The following is a 20,134-nucleotide window of genomic DNA, read 5'->3' as shown; positions in this document are numbered from 1 at the left end:
CACACACAACCGGCCACGAACAGCCAAGACCCAACCAAACACAAACACTCAAACCCTCCCCAACAAGTCTACTTCAAACCTGGCTAAAAGCTTTCGAGAAAAGATATGTTTAAAGTCTACTTTTAAAAGAAGGCCCGGTTGTAGTAGATCTTAATTAAATTGGTAGAGAATTCCAGAGAGTGGGACCATAAAGACCGAAGGCACCATTAGCGGGTTTATTGTTAATTCTCAGTGTAATGAGGAGACCTTTCCTTGATGATCTAAGGGATCTGTTTGGTGTGTATTCAGTGAGCATGTAGGGAGGATCTAAGCCGTGCATTGGTTTAAAAACAATGAGCATCATTTTAAAATCAGTTTGTTTTACTGGGAGCCAGTGTAGAGATGTTATACTGGGAGTGATGTGTTCAGACGTTTTGGTTTTCGTAAGCACTGGCTGCAGCATTCTGGATAAGACTGCTCGTCTGTCCAGCAAAAAGTGCGTTGCAGTAATCCAGTCTACTTTAAATGAATGCGTGAACTATTTTTTCAGAATAAAACTGTGACAGAAAACATCTAACTTTAGATACAATCCTAAGATGATAAAAGGCCTCAGAGGTGTGAGATGCCGGTATGTGCTTCTGAAAGTTAAGATTTTGGCATGCTTGCAGGATTCTGTCGATAGAGGTGAATCTGGTGCCTCAAAGTCTTGGGGCGTATGAAGATAATATGTGTTTTGTCCTCATTTAGCTGTAAACAAGACGAGGTCAGAACCTAGTATGTGGCTGACCGCATCAGGTCAGATTTGCGGCAGGTTCTTTTGAGAGTCCTCACTCTTTCCAAATTTAACCAAGGTGCTTTAATTTTACCAGAAATTTTGTTTTTATAGGTGCAATTTTAGTGTCATCCATAGTTTGTGTCACTAAATTATTGTCGAGATAATCACACAAAGACAGGGAAGACAGAAGAAGAAAATAAGAGTTTGACCTGTTAGTATATCTAGCGATACATTTGTCAGATGTCTAATTTTAAACCAGCTACTTGTCTGGGCGTCCAAGCAACATTGAAAAAGAAACAAAAGTGATCTGAAATCCCGATATTTAGGGTGCACTTTGGAGTTATATCTAAGCCTTTAGAGATAACCAAATCAAGAGTGTGACCCTGATTATGAGTACGTCCAGTTATGTGTTGTATAAAGTCAAAGGTTGAGAGCAGGTCAGATAACTGGTTCGTAAAATGGTCAGTGGTGGTATTAATATGAATGTTGAAGTCACCAGATAAAAGCTCACCAAATTCAGATAAAAGCCTTTTTTAAGCTTTGGAGGGCGGTAAATTGTGAGCACTAGACTGGGATGTATAGATCTAATAACCAGAGCTAAGTACTCAAAGGTTGAGTCATAACCAAAAAAGGCACTTTTACATGACATAATATCAGAGAAAATAGCAGCAACACCACATTTCTTCAGATTTCAGGTTGTTTTCTCGAGATCTTGACATATATTTTTCGTTATCTTGAGATATTAATGCTTGTTTACTTTTGATAATGGGATAAATTTCTGCCGATCTAGAAAACAAAACAACAGGCTGCTCACTGTGATGTTACAGATCACGACGTGCCATGCTGACATTGCTTTAGTAGTAGTAGTAGTAATAGTTATTTTCAAAGGAAAATTCATTAATATGTATGGATGCATGTCTGCTTATGGCCTCCATAGTCGTAAAGTTAATCGGTTTAATGATATTTGCAGTCACTGAGAGGAAGAATTTTGGAGAAATTTCTGGAGAAAAATATTCATCATTTTGACCCTTAAATCTGAGTTTAGCAGGTGGACAGGATTTTCCAGACAAGAAAATATTTTTTCAATTAGTGTGTTTTTAAATTTGTAAAAGGTCTGAAAGGAATCTTTGAGGAAAACAGGTCTGAAATATTCAGATTTCAATGATTACATGCATCTCTATAGGTTAACAAAACCCAACACAGATGTCAAAATTGTACTTTCATTAAGCTTTAAACAGGTCTATTTTTCCAGCTCAACAATAAAAACAAGTACAACTTCAATTACCCAATATACACACAAACTTAGGTCACTAAAATCCCCAAATTTTCTGACAAATACCAAGGACATGACCTCAAAGCTACACACAAAAGAGCTCAGCAGCTTGAACATGTGAGTCCAAATCTAACTCATGACATCCTAATGTGATTCTAACTAACAATAAGGACATTTGGTTTGCTTTTTGTTTTGCTTTCCTTTGGGGAAGTTAAAGGTCAGGGGTCAGCTTCATAACAGCTCGAGTAGAGATGGTATGTCTCAGTAAGGCAGACACTTAAAGGTTAAACCATTGATCAGTGTTTTCCTGCACTATTTTTGTCTGTTCTCCATTACTCACAACATGACAGCTTTGTTGGTCATGCTTTCTTTTTAAATTCACTTCCTCATTTGCTGTACATGCTGTATATTTACTTACAAAGGCCAATGTCACTTGTCCTCTTCAGCCAACACCCATATCTAAAGACACTGACTCACGGTGTGGCACAATGTGCGAGTATGGTGATATTGATACTCTTCAAAGGAGGAGTCATAAAGGGTCAGGGTGGGTGTCATCTTAACAATGGAAACTGTGTCCAAGAAGTTCATCAGCATTGCACATCATTCTTTGTCGCTCATTGTGGTGATTCACAGAAAATTGGACAATAAATACACGTCACTACTACGAATTGAGATGCAGCTTGGATTACCAAAGATTTTTCCGAGAATATGGATGTAAACAACATTTCCTGCCAAATCAGGTTGAGATTTCACATGACGACTAATCTCCATTTACAGATTCTTGGATAGAAATAGGGACGTGGATTTTAGTGATGGTCATCTGACAATGATTTATGTTCTTATTAATCTCTATAAACAGACTACAAGTTCAGCTAACTATCTGAGATCAAAAATTCAACTTGAGAGAAATTCCCTTGACGCTGTGTCACGAAAGCCGATCAGCGATCATATTTCCCCACTCCCTCGAATGCATCAGAAATGACCGATCCGACCTCCGTTCAGCAAACGAGCATTTTAAAAGTAGTTTTCCTTCTCCTCTTGAGGACACGCCTGACAAAGCTTCATTTTTACTTTCTACAAATCTGCATCATGATGTTGAAATTTCGGCAAACTTAAGAGCCGTAAATCACGTTAGAAACGGGTTCTTTTTCTGTAAACAATGCAGAGGCTATATGGTCGTCAGACTGTAGCCGATGGTATCCGAGATAGCATGAAGACTAACAACGTAATAACCACACAGCGTTTAATAATCTAAATCACTTTTATTAATTTAAGTTAGGTAGAGACACTAAACATTGGAACCACATTTGCTCAGAAAATTACAAAAAAAGAGGCTTATGTCATACTGTCAAAATAAAAAATGGCAAAAATTAAGAGGTAGAGAATTTAGGCTCATCGCTGTGACTGGAGGGATGACGCCTGTTGGAATGTCGTTGAAATTCAAAAACGTGTCGTCCCAAAAAAAAGGTATATAAAATATTCATACATCAAATATGGTGGAGACAGACAGTCATTTTGGGATACTGGGGAACTCACAACATTAAAACATTTACATTTCACTTTAACTGGACACGGTGGACAATGGACAGGAGTTAAAGTGTTACTTTGGAGGGAATAATGGAGAGCTAGTGTCTTTAATGCATTTCCCCTCAACCACACATCAGTGTCGGGACAGCGCCTGGAGTTACAGCCTACGAATGGTTACTTTTTTTTTTAACAAATAATATTGGTAACATAAATTTACAATATAAACACGTCAGATCTTAAACATAAAGACAAATGAGGGCGTGTCTCTCAGTTTCTCCCAAAGCAGTACATTCTGAAGGCGTCACTTATGCTCCTCTTTCGTTTGAGAGTTCAGTTGATACAGGAACATATAAAATGGACGAGAAACTCCTGTGTAGATTTAATTCAGCCTCAATCTGGCCTTTAAAAGTCCCATTTGGAATGACTTCTTAATAAACATATGCTACATGGTAAACTTTTATTGTGAAATATTCGTCTGGCTTGGTTTTAAATGGCACAAGCTGAACTGAAAAAGAGCCTCTGCACAGGGAGACATTGGGCGGTAATGCTGTGTTGAACCTTCCTACACAGAGTATGCTGGCAGTGTAGAGAGAGAAAAAACATCAGAAATTACAGTGCATGTCTACAAAAATAAATCAAAGTGAATTTTTTTTACTGTTTGTACAGTAACATACTGTATATTTCCACAATGACACTAGATAAGGCTGGTGACTACATTACGTAAATAGTTAATTATTGGATACCTTTTTCTGTATGATTTCAAAAACTAGTGACACATAATATACATGTTGGTTTCTTTAAACTTAAAAAAAGACAAACAAAGTCAAATAAATCCTTTGTGTAGTACACAGCTTTCTTTGTTCCAGAGGAACAATATGGTAAACCTTTGCATTTGCTCAATGCAAGTGCACCAGTCTAGATTCAGTCTCCTTCTTTCCTTCCTGTCGTCTTCCCCCGTTTTCATCCTCAGTGGTTGTTTCCTCATGCTTGCAGGTTTTATGTGCCTCTGTTCGGGTTACAAACAGCGCTCCCCCCCCCCCTAGATCCCGTTCTTCGCCTCGTTGTTGTTCATGGCCTCCTTTCTCTGAGCTAGGAAGGGGTACATGCACTTGTCGGCGCCCAGGAACCGGTACATGCACACGATGGCCTCGAAGGGCAGGATGCTGTGGAGACGGGAGGGAGGTAAGATTAGTGACGCAAGATGGGAGGAAGTGAAATGAGGCAGTGTATGGGAGGAAAACAGGAAATGGGAATGTAAGGAGGCGTCTCACCTTTTCATGAAGTTGACCATATAGACGATGCGAGGCGTGCAGATCATGGGCTGGTCGGTGAGGATGGCCCTCATGGCCTGTTTCACACAGAACTCTGGCTTCAGGGGAGGCAGGAAAGGCTCGATCTCCTTCCTTCATGGAAAGAAATAACAGATGAGTACCTGACTGACTTTTTCAGTCATTCATTTTCCTGAATTTTGGCCGTAAGATTTGATCGGAATAAATCAAACTGCAGTTGTAATTGTAGAAAGCACAGCTAGACTGATCACTCCACAGCGGAGGGACAGTAAATCCAAATAGGTGCCACCTGCCGACTGTAACCATCAAACAAAGTGAGGACTATTACAGCAGCAGAGGAGGGGACGGCCGAGGTGCACCTGTTGTTGAGGTTTTCCCCTGGGAAAGTCGCCCTCTTTGTTTAAAGCAGAGCACTGACCAACAGTGACTTTATAATATCGCTAAAACAACAAACAGTCAGCTGCTGCTTTGAACTTCAAAAAGGTGTTTGAGGCAAATTTATACGCTGCAAATTAGAGAACATAAACTCATCCCAGGTGCAGCGTAGCTTTTGCGCACACAGAAACAATTACTGGCCAAGCGTACCTTATCCTGCAGCCTTTGAACATTCCCGTGTCGACTAGGTAAGGGCACACCAGAGTCATGTTGATGCCGTCCTTCTCCGAGGCCTTCAGCTCATGGCTCAGCGACTCGTGGAACCCGATGGCACCGAACTTACTGGCGCAGTAATCCTGTGGGGAATAAAGAGAGAACAGGTTAGCCCTGTAAAACGCTGCACCCAGGGACCACAGAGAACATTATCAAACATGCCCCGCGGGCTCAGAGGGCTCTCCTTGCTGTTAATGATACAGCCACAAAAACCTGAGCGAGCCTGTCGGCTGCTCTACGGTTTCATTAGCATTCTTCTCCGGTGCATCAGGAGACCGCTCGGCATGGCGGGAAGGTTTTGATGTGGTTTCGCCGTGGAAATAATCTTTGTAAAAAAAAGGGCTTGGGCAAACACAGATGCATGTCGATAAACACGGGGAGGATAAAGAGATTTGACTGTGCCCACATGACAGGTGAGGGCTTTGGTTCCCTGAAATGAATGTGCGCGTCTGAAATCACATATGAGGCATTTCCAGGAAGCATAATAGCTTAAGAGAAACTGACTAAACTTCAGGGCCTTTGAAGGGGGGACTTAATCATTATGGATGAGTGCTTGTGCAACAAAAGCAAAAGTGCAGCTATAAAAACAAAGGCGAACGGAGAAGTAGTCCCTGCGGACGATCTGAATATGACACCACTGACGCTGAGGGGATAAATGAGAACTGTTCGCTGGAATATCAAAATAAAGCCTTCTGAGAGGGCTACCACTTCACTCCCTCTGTAGTTATGGAGATAAATGAGTCCACTCAGTATTTTTGTATGCATTAAAATAACAAAGAATCTGCACTTATGGCAAAAAAAAAAAAAAAGGAAACTAAAACTGTATCCATTGAACGCTGCTGTGAGCTGAATACTGAGTGAGCCCGGAGTTGTTCACAAAGCAGTGATGAAGATGTCTCTGTCCCTCGGGGAGCTGTCAGCTCATTCTGGCCCCGGGGCCAGAGCCCAATAGGGGCCCCAACACCCCCACTGCTGCAGATAGAAGAATCTATAAGAGGCTCCCCAACGCTCATGTGTGTCCCTTAATTTAACGGGTGGAGGGACAACTAGAGAAAGGGGGCCTAACCTCCCCCGGCGCAGTGTGCTCGCTGGCACGCCGAGCGCTTCGGAGAAAAAGCACTGGTTTTGGATGGTGGGAACGATGGGGATGTGTGTGTGTGTTGTTGTGTATGATACTAACCTCCACTCCAGCTGTGCTGAATAAACCCAGGGAGCTGGCAACTGTCACAATGTGCCCGTGATTCAGCTCCAGCATCTTGGGGAGAAACGCCTTGGTGGTCTGCGGGGAAGGACAGAAGAGACAGAAGGGCAAAGAAAGAAAAAGAGGAAGGTTAGTTCACTTGTGCAGTTTGTCTGTGCCAAAGCCCTTTGATCCTCTCTGCCTCCCTCTCCGTGTGTTTCTCCCGCTTCTCCATGGTGATGCAGAGAGAGGCGTCTGAATGAGAATTCATAACAGGCATGAAAATAAAGATCAGTCTGAGCGCTGGAGGTGCAGCTCTTCAAAATAAAACTCTTTTCTGGTAGGTGTGAAGTGGATGCTGAAGGAAGAGAAGGATGCGGGTTTCCCCCCCTCGTTCACGGAACAAAACAGGTATGTGGTGTGCGCGCTTCTGTACAATCTGTTCTGTTCCCACACAGATCTGGTGCCCGGCTCTAAAGACCTGGTGACAACACCAATCATAGGCCTCCGTTCACTCAACAACAATACAATCCGGCCTCCGGTCTACCCCGCGCAGCCCTGCACCCTGCCCCAAAAAAAGCAGAACAATCGGCAGCGAGATGAGCTCGGAGATGAAAGAGTTTCACCGGAGTGCCACGTGAGAGCCTGAGTGGGTCCAACAGGAGTCGGCGAGGTGAGAAGAGAAACCCCGCTGGGGGAGCAGATTCACGGACAGAGAAAAGGAGAGAGGAGTTGATTAAGCTATGGATCCGTTCCTCTTTCTGCCCGTCTGCTGACTTTGGACACAGCATGAGCCAATCAGCAGGTGTGACATGTGACGGCAATGATAGGAACTGACCAATCACTCTCCCACTGGGAGGTCTGCAAACAAGCAGCGGGCCTTTTGTTGGGAGCACTGCTAGATCTATTCATGTCAGATGTGCCATCGTGGGGGAACAATGCATGAAGGCTGCAACACCCTGCCACTGAGGTTGCAGCTTAAATCACTGAGGACGCCTTTTAGCACAATAACAAGACTCCCGATGGTGCTGCAGCAAGTATTTAAGCAGTGAATTCATCTATTTGACACGTTAAAATACCAGATTATAACATTCAAGTTGTTATAATTCACATTTAAAGAACAGTTTCATTGGTTTAAACCTGGCTGGAGGCATGTTTCAGCCTCCTCTAAACATTTGCTGGAGGGGAGCACAGAGCCAGAGAGTGCATGGTACCAGGTCGTACAGCCATGAAACCACTGGCAAGGGAGGAAAAAAAGGCCTCATTAAAAAAGCACCCAGAGATTAAATCCATCTGACCTACGGACTGTGTTTTACATCTGCATTTAGACATCTTTTTCCTTGTTGAGTGAGATAACTGAAACTGGAAGCAATAAGTCAGATTCAGACGTAGAAGGGCTGAACTTGCGTCACTGTTTTGGAGTTTATACTACAGCCAGGTACACTGTAACTGATCTGACTCGGCTCCAAACATCTGCACTTTTCCAGGACATTAATTTTCAAGTTCCTGTAATATTTAACTCATTGACTGATGAGGCCCAAAGAAAGGGAGCGAGAGAACACGAGGCTCCGGGTAAAAGCTGAGGAAGGCCTCTGTGAGCCAGAATGGCAGCGGATGAGGGAGGGAGTTGCGTGCAAATGAAGCATTAACTTCAGATATGCCCATACCTGACTGGAGCCAAAGTTTCCCACTCCCACAGCAGCTCTGAGAGAATGACTTGATCTGGCACAATACTCCACGATGAAAGCCAACACTCAGATACAACTGGACAATTTTGCTGAGTGGTGTGAAAATAACTGGAACTGATAAAAGGAAAGGCTGATTCTCGTTCAGCCCGCTCCCACCCTCGTTTCATATCCTGCTTCTCATGGCAGCTCTGGCATGCGGGTATGACCCCCGCTGACCTCTCAGACACGAAATGTGTGAAGGCAACCAGGGGCTCGTGTCTGACATCAGAGCGGCCGTAATTGGGTCTCAACGCTTCCTTGTTCCGCTAAATTACCCGCTGACACAGTCGGGCCTCCTTGGCCTATGTGGGGGTGCCTTGCCCGCTGCACCCCCTAATTGGTGCGTGCCCCAAGGAGCATTTAAGCCACACAAAGCTTCTTGCAGCTGGGGTGTCAGGATGCATTAGCGCAACAGGAATATGAACAAAATATTGGCCTTTGCGTCGGACCAGATGGTCATTTAATTGGGCCGATTCTCCTTGGACGAGGAGGGAAACGCCGGAGCTCAGGAGCTCGTCTGATCCTACAACAGATCTGGGAATTTGAGTGGGTCAGGTTTACTGGTCGTCAGGGGCGATGGGTGTAGATTGGTCAGGTTATGGTGGCCAGGCTACAGTTGACTGAACCTGAAACCCTCCAGCTGGTTGTACAAGAGGAATCCAATTTACCTGGAGAGCAACCCCATCAATAAGCGAGGGAAGAGGCGCTACAAACACTTTTAAGAGAAAGAGCCCTGTGTCTCTAAACGCTATGAATGAATGCAGTGATGGTTGTTCAGTGTGATTTGCCACAAATCACAAGTTAGACTTTGGTCCTAAATGCCAACCTTTTGAAAAATTCTCACATACAAGCCCCTCTAGTCTGAAACAATGAGACCATTTTTATAAATCAGTTGCTCATTTTTCCGAGCTAAAAAGCCGATATTGTTCGGTTCCAGTGACTGAAACATTCGGATTTCATGCAGCTCCTTGTCACATGAAAGCAATCTGCATCTTTTAAACTGTTCAGATGAATAAAAGGGGTGGGTTAAGGTTACGATTCATGTTCAGGATACGAACAGGTAGGCAGCGAGCGAGAGACCCCGTCCTGAGAGCACTCATTGCTGGCTCTAGAGAGGGGTACAGGTGCATCAGGCCCAAGGAGGGGCCCATATAAAACCAGTCAAGTAGGACCCTTCTGCCTGGCTGCCTCCTTTCTCTGGCTACAGCAGGAATGCGGCCTGCGGAACTTGGCTCCTGTCGCCTGGCATCTTGTCAAGCTGATCCACAGACAAGAAAGCAATTGTCACATAAAGTGGGTCAGCAGCAGCTTACCATTACCCTCTCGCCTTCGCCTGTGGATGGGCCGCCACTGCCTTCCTTCCTCTTTTTCTTTCCCCCTGCTCTTTTCCCGCCACCATCCCAGTCATGTTATTGGACTACAAGAGGTTCGATTTCCACAAGAGGGCCGCGGAAATACTGCTCATTGTTCGCAAGCCACCTGTTGGATAAGCAGCTCAAGATGCTGCCGAGGATGATTTTCCTTTCATGTCATTCCACCACACAAACACTAATCCTCAAACTCTGGGGGACACTTCCTGCACAGTCCCTGTGTGACTAAAAAAACGGAGACACGAACATCACAAATCACCAGCTGGAAAAATCAAAGCATCAAATTAAACACTATTTCCTTATAGAAAAAAAATGAGGTGCTGAATCATAGCCGTTTGTCTGTGTGTGGCAGAACCGGATGAACATTGCTGGCCTCCGTGACTGCCATGCAGCTGCACCCACTGCCTCCAAATCAGGTTGGGAGGAGTCACGGGGGCCTGAGGGAGGAGGACAGAAGAGTGTGGGGTCTGACAGACACCCACACAAACTACAATTTCAATGCATTTCCTGCTCATGTCTCCATCCTTGTCTTATTCCAACCATACTGTCCAACTAAGGAAAACTTTTGCTGTTGTGTTGCTCTTGAGGGTTAACTTGCTGGAGTAAATGCAGAAGTTTTGGGGGTTGACATTGCTTCTCTGACGTCTCCCTGAGTTATCAAAGTCTTTACAGTTTTGCCTGACAAGCTGCACCTCCCGGGAGAATGAAATAGCAATGACAAAAAGGGCGAGGAATGCAAACATCTGCACCTCCGTCAATTAAAACAACAAGAGATGAGGGGTTCTTAAATTCAGAAAAGTCAAAGCCATCTTTTTTGTATGACCCCTTAAATGTTAGCATTGAAAGCATTAAAGAAAATTAACTAGGGCACTGGTTAAGTCATAAAAAAAACATGCTGTTCAAGAAGGACAAAAACAAAAGTTTGTATAATGAACCACCTGCATGCGGTGACTAACCGTACTGTTTGTGTAAGAGAGGAAAGTGGACAGATCCCTGTTAGTCTAAGCTCTATTCATGTAGCTTGTGTCTTTAATGAACCACATCCTCCATTCTGCCTGTTGCCATTCATTAAGTCCCTCTTTCATCTGCCCCGCCACCCCCCCTAAAGAAACCACCCTCTCCACAGAGTATGGGTGAACACAAACACAGACCCCCATTAAAAAATCCAAAAATCTGCCACCCAACCACTGGATCCTGACTCCAAATCCTGGATGTAAAAAGATGGTGGAGATAGCCGGCGGAGAGGCGCATGAATAGTTGAATGGAGCGTCATTTTAAAAAAAGGAGGAAATACACAACCTCTCTGACGGACAACACAAGAGATTTGCATGCTCAATTAGGGAGCTTCACAATCACCGAAGCGTCATTGTATCAAGGGGAATGCAGTAAAAAAAGCAGAGCCTGCAGCCAGTCTTAAATAGAGCTCCATTATACACATTGCTCAATATATCGTGACAAATGGTTAATTCAGAACCAACAGTCTCAATCCTCGCAATGTACTCTTCAGCAGGCCTTGAAACCAATTTGTGCACAATCACTACAATTGTCCCACAGCGGTGGCCGTAGCCAAGCAATGCAATCAATTATCATTACTGGGTCTGTTAAGATTGGGAGGAGACAGGCTTAAATGCTAAACGCTCATCTCTCAGTCCGCGCTCTTAAGGGATTTCTAATTGCAGCGCTGCAATTTATGTCTTTCAATGCACTCAAAGATGTGAAAGCAGAATGCCGTTCAAAGATGCAGCTCTTGTTTATCTAAAGTGCAACATGTTTACTCCATCAAACCCACGTGGCCTTTCAGATTCACACTGAAAAAACCCACAGGAATGGAGCCAGAGTCAAATCTGATGCACAACAAATAACTGCCTGCCAACAAAACATGTTGCGCTGATCTGATACAGATCCAACCCACCTACATACAGAACCGCCTGCATCCGTCACAAACAATCTGACTTGTGCAGATATGCGCGGCAAAGGAGAGGAGAAGAAAGGCCTGACATACCACAGGGATCATCACGCACAGTCTCCGGCTGCCAAGGAGCAGCAAAGGCAAGACTCAAAAGTCGAACCCGTGACTTTCCCCTGCAGAATTAAACTAAGCGGAGAAATTTGAAAATGTATGGGAACCATTTATGGTCAGATTGTTTAAATCCTGCAGGCATACAAAGTGACACACCTTTGATTTCTGATTCTGGCACACAGGAGGAGCAGATTATGAATAGGCATGCAAGTCAGACTGGAAACATTCCTGTGAATCTAGCTTCACTGTAAACACATTTGATAACAGTGTGCTCATGGAAACTGGGGCAGACACAAACCATCATGTTGGAGGTCCTTTTATCCACACACTACTTTTTCTATTACTCGTTTATGTGCTTGTGCAACTCACCCAGAAGTGTGCATGGCAGTTGACCACCATGGTGCGCTCGATCAGCTCGTCGGGGCACTCCAGAAGGTGATGGCCGGAGACGACGCCGGCGTTGTTGATCAGTATGTCCACCTCTCCCACCTCTCGACGCACCTTCTCGGCTGTGGAATACACACTCTCCCGCTTTCCCACGTCACACACATAGGTGTAGACCTGTGGCTGGAAAGGGGGGACCTCCTCCACTCCTCCAACAGGTCCTGAAAGGGAGAAGAGAGGAAAACAGAGATGAGAAGTGGGACCAATAAAGTAGTTCTTCAGCAGGTGGTTATATTTTGTTAGTCTGCATATAAATATATTATTCAGGGATTTTTATTCATGTTAAAAGCTTACTTTTGAGTGAAAGTTTGCACACAAGAGACAACCTGAGCATGCATTTATAAAGTGAACATCTGAGATGGTGTGCATAGATGCCTGTGATGCGTTGCAGCCATTGCTATGTGAAACATTTGAGTGAGTTCATTGTTACACTCTGCCTACAATAATACTGTTGCTAGTATTCGTGAAACATGCAGAAACATAACAGAAGCACTCAAGACAATCGCTGACCATGCGTACAAACAGGTGACATCTTAAAGAAAGCAGTCTCACCGTCTTTGGTAATGGGAGTGTCCAGCTCGTGGTAAATCTGCCGCACCATCTCCGCTGTTTCCTCGTTGCTTTGGCTGTTTATGTCCCATAACACCAGTATCGCTCGTCTCCGGGCGAATTCCTTGGCGAAGAGCCGCCCGAGGCCGCTTCCAGCCCCGGTGATCACGCACACCTGTCCCGCCACGCTCTTCTCCTTGGGCCGCACGACCCACTTAGCCCCGGCGGTCACAAAAGCCCAGAGCACCTTCAAAATGACCACGAAGAACTCCGCGAGAATTATCATCATCTTAACGAGCTTTCAAACTATTCAAAGAAGCAGCGAATGTCTCCCTCCTTTTAACCTGTTTGCAGCAGAGAGGTAGGGTCACGCGGACAAACTTGGTTCACAGTGCACGCACGAGACGCGAACAACGCTCACAAACAAAAGTGGCGAAAAAAAGGCAGGAAAAGCTACAATAAGAGAGTGAACAGAGAGTTCAGATGCTGCTCAGTCAGAGTCCAGTTGCAGTGAGTTATTATGAGCAGCTACTACGGACCGTGCCTCCTACTTCCTCTGCTGCTCCTCCACTCATCTCATCCTCAGCCGCATCTCTCTCGCTATTTATTCAGTCCACCCATCAGCGCTGGACCCAATAGGACGGAGACTTGAGCGCCTGTCAGAATGAAGCGCCTGGTCCATACACACACACAGTCAGAGGTGATGTAACCCAGAAGATTTTACCTAACACTAATCTGTTGCCATTTTTTCTCCCAATTCAATATCTCAAATGAGGATCAGAGAATAAGCTTTCCTACTATTTAAAAGCTACAGCTGTTTATCTCTTTTATTTCAGGAAACACAACGTTAAACAAGATCAAACCAGTAATCTTAATATTACAAGAGATTTTGTTTCTAATCAGATTTTTAGCAAAATTTTAAAATTAGACCGGGATTACGATTTCAGAACTACTAAATATGCTGATATGGAGTTTTTCCAGCAGGAAATGCAGATTTCAGGCAAACACACATCAGGTCATATCCTACAGGTCCAGGTCAATGTCCGCCCATACATGGAAAAAACTAAACCGTCGTTCTTCCTTAAACATATTCCAACTTTTTGTCATTTAATGATATAACTCAACTATATTTACCTAAACGCATACAGGCCCCATGGTCAGTGGTCTAATAACACATTACAGCTATTTCCTTCCTTTGATCCATGGCGATCAGTTCTTGCGGAAAGTGAAAGTGTATCGATAAGGGAGGCTACGTACCAAAGCAGACGTAAAAAGGCTAGTCATCCATATGTTTTCATAGAGAAATACAATACATTGATATGTATTTTCAGCCTAACATTTAGGTAATTATGATGGCCTACTGACCCTAAAGACAGACAAACATGCCTATCGCAAGAACAACAGGCGCTCCTGGGGTGCAGTCAACCATTTTTTTTCTTTATTTAACGCACTCTTAAGACGTTGTGTAACGCAGCTTTTGAGATCAGTTTCCCACTTTGTGGTAGGTGTGTCTGAGGGCCAAACCAATTATATAAGAATAATCCGTTTTTCACAATATCAAAATGTATTAACAGCAACAAATAGTAGCCTGTACAAGATTTGCCTTCTTGTTCCTAAGGCCCCTTACAGAGCACTTAACTATTGATGGGTATTATATATGGGTAGTGTTTTTGTGCTATTTAGGTCTAAGACCCTATATGCTTTTCATGAAAATATTTTGTTTTATATCGGGCTACATGAATACAGTATTTGCATATGATTATGTAAAGGAGATATACGTTAGTAGCCTATTCTGAAATGGAAATACTCAAACAACGTTAAAATATATATCTATATATATGGCAAAACTGTTATATTTACAGTAATATTTTAATTCAATGTGCACCTTTAACATGTGTAGTAAGCTATTGAATATAATTTGAAAACACATTTTTCCTTACTTTCATAACATTGCTGTGCATCACACTGCCCGTGTTTTACAACATGAAGTAGAAGGGGTGGTCTTTTTTCCCACTGAGATTCAGGATCCAGCGGAAAGGCTCAGCCAGGGAAACTTTTCCCAACAGACGCTCTTTAGTCCTGGTTTCGCAAAATGAAGTGTTTGCTCCCTCTGCCGGTTCAGCAAGTGCATAACATGACTTGTGACATGGAAATTGGAAGCCGTTGTGTTACAAATGTAAAGTAGCCCATCTTTTATCACAACATTTGCAGATTCGTTCTGACAATAAAGCCACGGATGACAAAATAAATATTTAAATGTTAGCTTAATCCTAGCTTTTTATGCCATTGTAATTACAATACCACCATCTAAATGAAACAAAATGAAGAGAAAAAAACAAGAGTGTAACAAAAGAGCACAATAACGAGATGATGCCATATTTAATGAGGGGGGAAAAACAAACTCATATTTTTAGTATAGTTTGATAGAGCATCGAAAGAAATGTACAAGTCAGGCAGCTTGATGGACAGCCCGCGGAGGTCCTAAATCTTTTAACCCGCACATGCGCAAAGGGAAAATTCTCTTTCTCGGTGGACGCAATGGCGGACGCAGAGTGAGTTTTCTTTGGTGTATCAAAATCTAAGCACATCTAGTGTTTAGATAACCATCTTTGTGAATTTTACATAATTGACAGATTGTTTAGTGTCCATACATATTAATGCTGGCAGTATTGTTGAAGATTATGTTTATTATTGTTGCAAATATCACTTTTCTGACACGTATGTGTAGTAGTAGTAACGGAACAACATGGCTGTCTCTCCAGCCTCCATGCAAGTAGTTTGTCTTTTTAGTACAGAAACTAAGTCAAGAATTTAATGTAATGATATGTCGTCAACTTTCAAGGCACTGTTTGTGTCCTTATAACGCTCAAGACTAGCGCTAAATAGGGTTAAACAACTTGAAGGGAAGCCGGTTATTGCCTGGGTGGTAAGCTAACAGCTACTAGCGGCTATGGTACGCTGTTTCGGCGTGGTAAACCTATTTGTGCGGGGATTGTGGATATTATCTAAGGACCAACCTATTGAGTCCTGATGTGTTTTATCTCTATTTAGAAAAAAAGTTCCGGCGGTCCCTGAGAGCCTTTTGAAAAGGCGAAAGGCCTTCGCCACCATGAAGGCCATGCGCATCAAGAAGATGCTGGCTGAGAAAAAGGTGAGTAGCATGCTTGAATTTTGTCCTGTTAAAATAAGAACTGATTGGACAAAAGTTTAAGTTTACAAGTGAGGCTTAGCATGTCAGGTCCATGTATTGCTCTGAACGACCATGTTTTCCTTGTGTTCCCAGGCCCGCAAAGTGACCAGGAAACTGATCTACAAGAGAGCTGAGAAGTACCACAAGGAGTACAGGCAGATGTACAGGCGTGAAATCCGCCTGGGTCGCACTGCTCGCAAAGTGGGAAACTACTATGTTCCAGCTGAGCCCAAACTGGCTTTTGTCATCAGGATCAGGGGGTGAGTCGTGAGCTATATGGAGACAATAATGTCCTACTAGGAAGACTAAACTTCTTCAGTAACATATACATGGATTGCTGTCTACTTTGATGAAAATGCCCTTCTACTGTGAGATGCTGTATGCTTCTTGTGGCATAAATCCTGATTGAACTTCATACGCTAGCTCTGTTGCTACTCTGGCTATATCTTCCTGCTAGTTCTGCAGAAAAGTTTCGAGCTTATGTATGCATATACACTTGAGTCAGTTGCTCCTCTGTTGTTGAGATAATGTTAGAAGCCAGCTAAGGTAAACATAATTTGGGATTTAGGGGCAACTGCTATGAACGCATGTTCAATTATAATACCAAAATTTGGTCAATACAGCAATCCATCTGTATGTACTTAAAGTGGTGGTTAATGATGCACACTCTTTCCCCGACATATCGATCATGGTGATACAAATACTTACAATAAGCCAATTATTTCTGAAACCACAATTGATATAATCTATGAGAACTGCACATGGCTGCTAACATAAATGCTAATCATCATCTCGATTTTGTTTCCCAGTATCAATGGTGTTAGCCCCAAGGTCCGCAAAGTTCTGCAGCTGCTCCGTCTGCGCCAGATCTTCAATGGTGTGTTCGTCAGGCTGAACAAGGCTTCAATCAACATGCTCAGGATTGCCGAGCCTTATATCGCTTGGGGGTAAGGGCTTTAATAAGTTAATTCCTATTGTGGTCCATCCTAACCAGTACTGTTGCTCATGGTGTGATGCTCTTACTGGTGACAACTAATTTATCTCTGGAATGTGGTTGATGATGCTCAACTTTTTTCCCCATCTTATCGACCATGGTGAATACTGACTGATACTAAGCCAGTTTTGTCTGAAACCACATTCCATGATAGTAATGGGTAGTCGACAGTTTGCTGTGTTTACACGTATTTTTGAGAGGATATCTTTGCTGCAGTTCAATTTTAGATTCAGCTTACTATAGAAATATCTACTTATCTTGACAGAGGACAATCGGACTCAATAGTTTTCTAAGGTTTCTAAGCATGCCCTGCAGACAAACTCATGAGGAAGGACTTCTCTTAACACATCCCTGTAAATGTATTGATTTAGGTGCCACCTCTCCGGTCTAATATGGACTGACTTGTGCTTTATTTTAGGAACATTTAAATGGCGTTTGTCATTCAGTGCTCCTTAAGTGTCCACACACAGGTAACCTGCTATTGTGAAAATGGAATTTGGAGTTAAAGGCTTAAAACTGAACTTGAGTTTTGGTGATAGAGATTCAGCCAAAGCAGTTGGAGAGAAACAGGTGGCACAGGGCAAACCAGGGTGTGCAGTAAAAGTCTGTCATTCTGTGGGGTGTTGAGTAAGAGATAGAAAATGAGGAATTCTGATCTGAGTGTTTGACATTGCTTAGTAGTGCAGTGAAAGATGAAATTACATGTCCTCTTTACTAAAATCACAAAGCTGAAGAGTGCTAAAGATCTGCATACCTATAACTGAAATAAACTATACACAGTTAGCTGTGCTTTTGTCTCATCTTGAGGTATTGATCTACAGATTTATACCATTTATAGCAAATCTCTGCTTTAGTGGGATGAAACACTAGAGTAGTTGGTAGCTCCCAATTAAAATGATTAGCTTTGTCTGAGTGATGGGAATACCATGTGACTTTTTACATTTCAATCCATTTGTAAATTTCAGAAATTATACTTGTTAATATTACTTAGCTGTTCAGTGACACTTGTGTGAAATGGATCCTGTAAAATAGTCATGAGATGTAATAAGAAATTAATCTTTAAATTCTTTGACATTCCCCTCTGTTGTATACTACATTACTCAGGATGCTGTTTTTCCCCACAGATACCCCAACCTGAAGTCTGTGCGTGAGCTCATCTACAAACGTGGTCATGGCAGGATGAGGAAACAGCGCATCGCCCTCACAGACAACGCTCTGGTGGAGAAGGCCCTCGGTATGGACATGTTTTACCATTTTTAATTAATGGTTAAAAGCACAGTATACATGTGTACGTCACTATTTAGGTGGTATTTTGTGCTGCTACAAAGTACAGCTTTTAATGCAGACTCAAGTTAAGGTACTGTCGCGTTCAGGCTACGTGCTACATGTGGTTAATGATGCACACTTTTTTCCCCGTCTTATCGACTATGGTGAAAAAAAACTGAGAAACTAAGCCAGTTTTGTCTGAAACCACTTGTGTAATAGCGACATCTCCATTAGTATGTATTTTAGTTCTTTCCAGCAGACATTAACCCTGACTGATCAGACTTGTTTCTTTCAAACACATTGCAACTTTTGTGTCAAAAGTAAAAATCAATATGTAGCATTTTTGCTAATCTATGAAGACATCGTTGTTGCTAATATAAATTTCCTGCCACACCTGATTGTAGTAGCATGTGTAAGCAGCTATGCAGTCTAAAATGTTAAACTACTTTTAATCGGCAGGCAAATATGGCATCATCTGCGTTGAGGACCTCATCCACGAGATTTTCACAGTTGGAAAGAACTTCAAGCCCGCCAATAACTTCCTGTGGCCCTTCAAGCTGTCGTCACCCCGTGGTGGTATGAACAAGAAGACCACTCACTTTGTGGAGGGAGGAGACGCTGGCAACAGGGAGGATCAGATCAACAGAATGATCAGGAGGATGAACTAAAGTTATGGTGAGTTGTAGGAGAATCGCAGGTCTTGAAAGCATACATGGCTCATCAGGTGTGGTTAATGATGCATAATCTTTTTTCCCCATCTTATCGACTATGGTGAAAACAAGCTGAAAATAAGCCAAATATGTCTGAAACCACATCAGGTTGGAAGCAATGTGAGAGCAAATGGTTGAAAATGTAGATTAGGCAGCATTACTGAACAGATGTATCTCCACTCAGCAAAAAACATCTTCTAAATGTGACATGTCAATGTTGGACGTTGACCTGTTGGTTTGAGCTCTGTTCTGCCACATTTCAATGGAAATGGATCAACTGACTTTGAATGTATTCCACAAATACTGCTATAAAACATTTTTTTATATTTGGATGCAGCGATTGAGAAAATCGGGGACGGTACCGACGTTTAAAAAAACAATTTAGCTGATGGATATTTTTTTTTTCAGTAACAAATTTTTGTAATTAATGCCTTCATCTGCATGAGGGGACAAAGTTAACTAATTATAAAAAAATAAATGTATTCAGGCCTTCATCACACTCATTGAGAAAGCATGAATTCAATCTTTAAAATTCCCAATAAATCTATTTAAACTTCTTTCACATAAAAATTATTTTTTTCTAAAAAAATAACTGCCCGAAAACCCTCTTTAGCCTGTTTTTAAAAATCACCTGGTCATAGTAGAAACATTTTTCAGTAACATAGCCTAACAAATCTTTTTTTAAAACAAATACTTTTGTTACAATTAAATTTACTGCACAATTAAAGCGGTTAAATTTACTTTTTATTTTATCTACTACTGCAATAGGCGAATGCCACCTTATTTGCCGATGTCTGTCGGAACACATTCCGATGTTGAGCCGACGCATTGGTGCATCCCAAGTTTATATACAATACTATTTTCATATTAGACTCAATAACTTTGATGACTTAAGAATATTACCATTCTGATTGCCTGTTAACTTAACATTGGTCATCTTTTGTATCTGGTAATTAAAAAAGAACACTGTCAAGTTTCTCCATCTCTAATGATTATTTTTTTTCTCTTTTCAGGTTTTCCAAGGACTCAAAATGTACAATAAAAACCTGGAAAAAAACTGTCCTTGTCTTGTCATTAAGGTGTTTAAATGATAAATGTGCCAGTTTGTGCATATTCTTATAAACCCCTGATATGCATTGCTCCCCCAACTTTATTAATTTTTAGCTGTGGTTTGTTTTTACTGAGTAATAAAT

At 42.4% G+C, this 20,134-nt stretch overlaps 2 protein-coding genes and 4 non-coding genes across 6 annotated transcripts; 5 read left to right on the top strand and 1 right to left on the bottom strand.

Moving 5' to 3' along the window:
* Nucleotides 1-3,269: 3,269 nt before the first annotated feature.
* On the bottom strand, nt 3,270-13,346 carry rdh10a (retinol dehydrogenase 10a). The gene is made up of 6 exons (XM_069667792.1): nt 12,785-13,346; nt 12,158-12,393; nt 6,672-6,770; nt 5,429-5,574; nt 4,826-4,957; nt 3,270-4,717 (listed from the first exon to the last, which is right to left on the bottom strand). Exons 1-6 carry the CDS (start codon nt 13,068-13,070, stop codon nt 4,594-4,596), a joined length of 1,023 nt encoding a protein of 340 aa, XP_069523893.1. The 5' UTR covers nt 13,071-13,346; the 3' UTR covers nt 3,270-4,593.
* Nucleotides 13,347-15,305: 1,959 nt separating this feature from the next.
* Nucleotides 15,306-20,126, top strand: rpl7 (ribosomal protein L7). The gene is made up of 7 exons (XM_069667446.1): nt 15,306-15,333; nt 15,833-15,932; nt 16,065-16,231; nt 16,781-16,918; nt 18,090-18,199; nt 18,691-18,906; nt 19,955-20,126. Exons 1-6 carry the CDS (start codon nt 15,320-15,322, stop codon nt 18,897-18,899), a joined length of 738 nt encoding a protein of 245 aa, XP_069523547.1. The 5' UTR covers nt 15,306-15,319; the 3' UTR covers nt 18,900-18,906; nt 19,955-20,126.
* Nucleotides 16,618-16,708, top strand: LOC138596309 (small nucleolar SNORD12/SNORD106). The gene has a single exon (XR_011308580.1). It is a non-coding gene; the product is annotated as a small nucleolar SNORD12/SNORD106 (small nucleolar RNA).
* Nucleotides 17,019-17,110, top strand: LOC138596305 (small nucleolar SNORD12/SNORD106). The gene has a single exon (XR_011308576.1). It is a non-coding gene; the product is annotated as a small nucleolar SNORD12/SNORD106 (small nucleolar RNA).
* On the top strand, nt 18,350-18,442 carry LOC138596308 (small nucleolar SNORD12/SNORD106). The gene has a single exon (XR_011308579.1). It is a non-coding gene; the product is annotated as a small nucleolar SNORD12/SNORD106 (small nucleolar RNA).
* LOC138596307 (small nucleolar SNORD12/SNORD106) lies at nt 18,955-19,047 on the top strand. Its single transcript, XR_011308578.1, has one exon. It is a non-coding gene; the product is annotated as a small nucleolar SNORD12/SNORD106 (small nucleolar RNA).
* Nucleotides 20,127-20,134: the final 8 nt, after the last annotated feature.

The sequence above is a fragment of the Semicossyphus pulcher genome, unplaced genomic scaffold (genome assembly GCF_022749685.1).
Source record: "Semicossyphus pulcher isolate SPU_LCO1_2020_fin unplaced genomic scaffold, fSemPul1.0.p SCAF_18, whole genome shotgun sequence".
Classification (NCBI taxonomy): Eukaryota; Metazoa; Chordata; class Actinopteri; order Labriformes; family Labridae; genus Semicossyphus; species Semicossyphus pulcher.
This window is presented reverse-complemented; position numbering and strand designations above follow the sequence as displayed.